We start from the raw sequence: 3,736 nt of genomic DNA, 5'->3' as shown, positions 1-3,736 counted from the left end.
ACGCTCTTTCGGCAGCAGGACGATCTCCCATAATTACCTAATTAATAAAAAAAATAAATAAATAAATAATAACATTACATAATCTTTACTTTTTTCTCGTTTGTACCGAGTCGTAATGATAATAATAATGATGGAAATGTAATGTGTTGTGCCATCGACATAAAACTGTGTACCAAACAAATTGTTTTCCCCCCTAAAGGAAGAGGAGGTGATTCAGATTTGTTTAAAACGGACAAAAAAGAAAAACATCTGACCTCAGATTTAATATAAAACTCCTATTACGTAAAAAAAGAAAACTATTATTATCATTAATCGCAAAGGAAAAAAAAAAAAAAAAACAGGCTGTCTGGATGGATGGCAGGCTGGCAAGCAAGCAAGCAAGCAGGCAGGCAGGCAGGCAGGCGTGAAGGGAGAACGCTGGATAAAATTAAGAAAAAAGCAGACGACTCGCATGGTCTTTTCTCCAAAAAAAAAAAAAAAAAAATCAATTACTAATGGACAATAATTTTTCGCCAGTTAATTTAAAATAAGCCGCCACTGTTTATCCTGTCACTATACACGTCAGCTGTTCTATTCATTTTTTTTTTTTTTTCTGGAACACACAATAGAATCCTCAACGGTTTTGGAATAAGAAGGGTGGCTGGAACAAAAAAAAAAAATAATAATAAAAAAAATAAAAGGGGGGGATCGGTTCGGTTCTCTCAACATCCCCTTTTTATTGATAAACTAGTTAGCTTCAACGTAATATTGGCGGGAATAAAATTTTTTTTCCCCCATTAGGTACACACACACACGTTTATATATATATCTTTCAGGGATCGATGGCGGGTTTGTGCACACCACACATTTCAGGTTCGTTTGTTTTTTTTTGCCATAACTGTACCAGAATAGAACGATCTCTTATTATTATTATTAGAAAAGGAAGGGAGGGAGGGAAAGGGAACAGATGTAAACTCCAGGCGGCGGGTGGCAGTTTCCGCATGGGGGAACGCAGGTGTGCTTTTTACCTAGGCGTAAGGCACATGCTCAACGTCTTTTAATTCCAAGTTCAATAATTATTTACGATATATATATATTCATAGTCTAACAATTGAATTATTTAACAAACAATAAAATAAGAAAAATCGTTTTTAGAACAAACAGAAAAAAAAACTATCGACTTCCGACACGTCCCTCGAATTTGAGGTACTCGGTACCCGCCATCAGTTAAAAATAACAAATATTTATTTGATGATTTTACCCCATTAATAACGTTTATCAATAATCTTTTAATAAATTTAAAATATTTTTTATCGATTAAAAAAAAAAAAAAAATGTAATTATAATAAACAGAAAATGATACATTCGTGAATTTCGTGCGTTCGTAATTTGTCATTATGAAATTATTTTATTTTATTTTATGAGCCTTAGTCGATAATGAACAACCCTTACAAACTAAAAATTATATGTAGGGAATATAACAAACAACAACAACAACAACCCTTTGAGGTTGAGCATGTTTTGAAAATAGTCTAATTTTTTTTTTGTTGTTGTACAACTCACAACGACTTATTTGTATCGATTATTTAAACTTATTAAGATAAATTAATTGCACCTGTTTTTAAAAAAAAATTTACGGTCTCATAATTAAAGGTATGTGAAAAAACCATCATCATCACAAAACTTTCCTCGAATTTTTTTGTAAAAAAAAAAAATTATAAAACCTGGCAAAATATTTGAAAGTTAACCAAACCAAGTGAAAACTTTCTATGAAATTGCAAAATGTCGACGAGACAGTCGGGAAACAAGTTCAAGTGGACTACGATCATATAATTAAAAAAAAAAATCACACGATTTTGTATTTATAAACATTATTTAAAGACGTGCTCGAGTGTAATTAAACCGAATAAAAATGAAGAAAAAATAAAAAAAGAAGAAAATATGAAAAAAAACCCTCGTCGTCGTCGTCGTCGTCGATGAAAAGATGGATAATGAGGTCCCGATGGTGAGAAAGTGTTTTGATATACATGAAATAATATTAGCTGTCACGTGGGGCAATGCACGCTACCAGCTGTCGTTTGTCGTAAAAATAGACCTAAGACCCCCAGAGTTCCATTTCCCATCCCCCCTCCTCACCTCCCCTCTCGTAATACCTTTTTAAACTACTTTTGCTCACTAAATCGTTTCTCTCTTTCATCACAGGTTTTTCTCGTGTTTAAAAATGTCCACGAATGTGGTTCCTCGAAGTAAATTTACTTTTCATTTTGTGCAGATCAAAAAGAGAGAGAGAGAGAGAGAGAAAACGAAAATGTGGTCGAGTGGAAACAATCATAACATATATCGATTAAACTTTGCCATGTAATAAAAATATTAACAGGAAATGAAATAATTTATTACGTTTTACCAAGCACCCGACGATGGCACGAAGGTGGAGGAGGCAGTGGACCCCGTAGGAATACGTGTGCGCGCCATTATAAAAGCAACGGATGCATCTGCACATTCATTCTTTCAACCGTAACCTTTCCACATACTATGGAGAGTCTCAGCTGATGCATGTACAATTAGGGCATATGTTTATTCACTAGGGAAACGGTAAAGCAGTCGATGATATCGATTCACGTCCCGACACGATTTTAACAAACAAACAAACAAACGAAAAATGATACTTACAAAACCGTAGCCTCTAGATTTAGAAGTTTGCCTATCGGTTATGACGACAGCTTCTTCGATGTCACCATAAACCGAAAAATGTTCTCTAAGACTTTTATCTGTCGTGTGATAAGGTAGACCACCGACAAATAATTTCGTCCATGTTGTATCCTTTTGTTGTATACCTCCGGGAGTGTTAGCAGCCGAATTTAAAGCTGCCAAACCCGATATGAGTCCTTCGGTATTGCCTAATATACTACCACCTTCTCCTGCTGTCGGCAGGGCGGCTGTAGGCATCAACATTTTCATTTGTCTTTTTGTTAATTATATTTAATCACTCGTGAATGAACTAAAAAAAAAATTTCTGACGGAAACAAAAAAAAAAAAAATGAAAAATTTTTTGAAAAAATTATTTAAAAAAAAAAAAAAAAACGATCCGATAATAAAATATATTCTTTAACTTGAAAATCTAAAATTAAATCGGAACAGCAGCAGACGACGTATCATTCATACGCTTGAATTGTAAGTTAATTTTAAAAAATGGCGGGAATTATTTTAAAACGCAACGTTCGACCGAACTTTCTGCGTCTTTCTTTCTTTCTTACGTTATTTAACGAATAATTTTTTTTTTTATTACAAATATGACGTAATAAAAAAATAAAATAATAATAATAATAATTATTTAAATTATGGAAGTGCACGATCGGTAGTAGTAGTAGTAGTAATAATAATAATAATACAACGTGATAACTTGAAAGAGAGTAAAAATCGTGGTGGTTTTAACAACCCTTCTTTTCATCAAAGAGGGATCAGAGAGAGAGAGAGAGAGAGAGACCCTTCTTCTCTTCTATTGTCCCTAATTCTGGAATATTCGAAAGAAGGGACAGGAAAAGAAAATTTTATCAGGACCGTAATACTTTATAACAAAAAAAAAAACTATTTTTTGCAACGCATTGTTCTCTATATAAAAAAAACCTTAAATAATAATAATAATAATAATCGTTAAAGTGTTTAAATAAAAATTTATAAATTTATTTAAATAATAATAATAATAATAATAATTCAAGGTTGGCAATTACGAATGTGTCGGACAGAGACAGATGCAGAC

General features: G+C 32.8%; 1 protein-coding gene across 1 annotated transcript; it reads right to left on the bottom strand.

Moving 5' to 3' along the window:
* Nucleotides 1–2,450: 2,450 nt before the first annotated feature.
* Phum_PHUM502980 (rrm-containing protein seb-4, putative) lies at nt 2,451–2,937 on the bottom strand (the record flags this gene model as incomplete). The annotated part of the gene is made up of 2 exons (XM_002430825.1): nt 2,451–2,525; nt 2,650–2,937. 2 exons carry the CDS (start codon nt 2,935–2,937, stop codon nt 2,451–2,453), a joined length of 363 nt encoding a protein of 120 aa, XP_002430870.1.
* Nucleotides 2,938–3,736: the final 799 nt, after the last annotated feature.

This window comes from Pediculus humanus, genomic scaffold (genome assembly GCF_000006295.1).
Source record: "Pediculus humanus corporis 1103172108269 genomic scaffold, whole genome shotgun sequence".
NCBI classification, from domain to species: domain Eukaryota; kingdom Metazoa; phylum Arthropoda; class Insecta; order Psocodea; family Pediculidae; genus Pediculus; species Pediculus humanus.
Note: the sequence above shows the minus strand (reverse complement) of the source record. Positions and strands in the feature narration are given on the sequence as shown.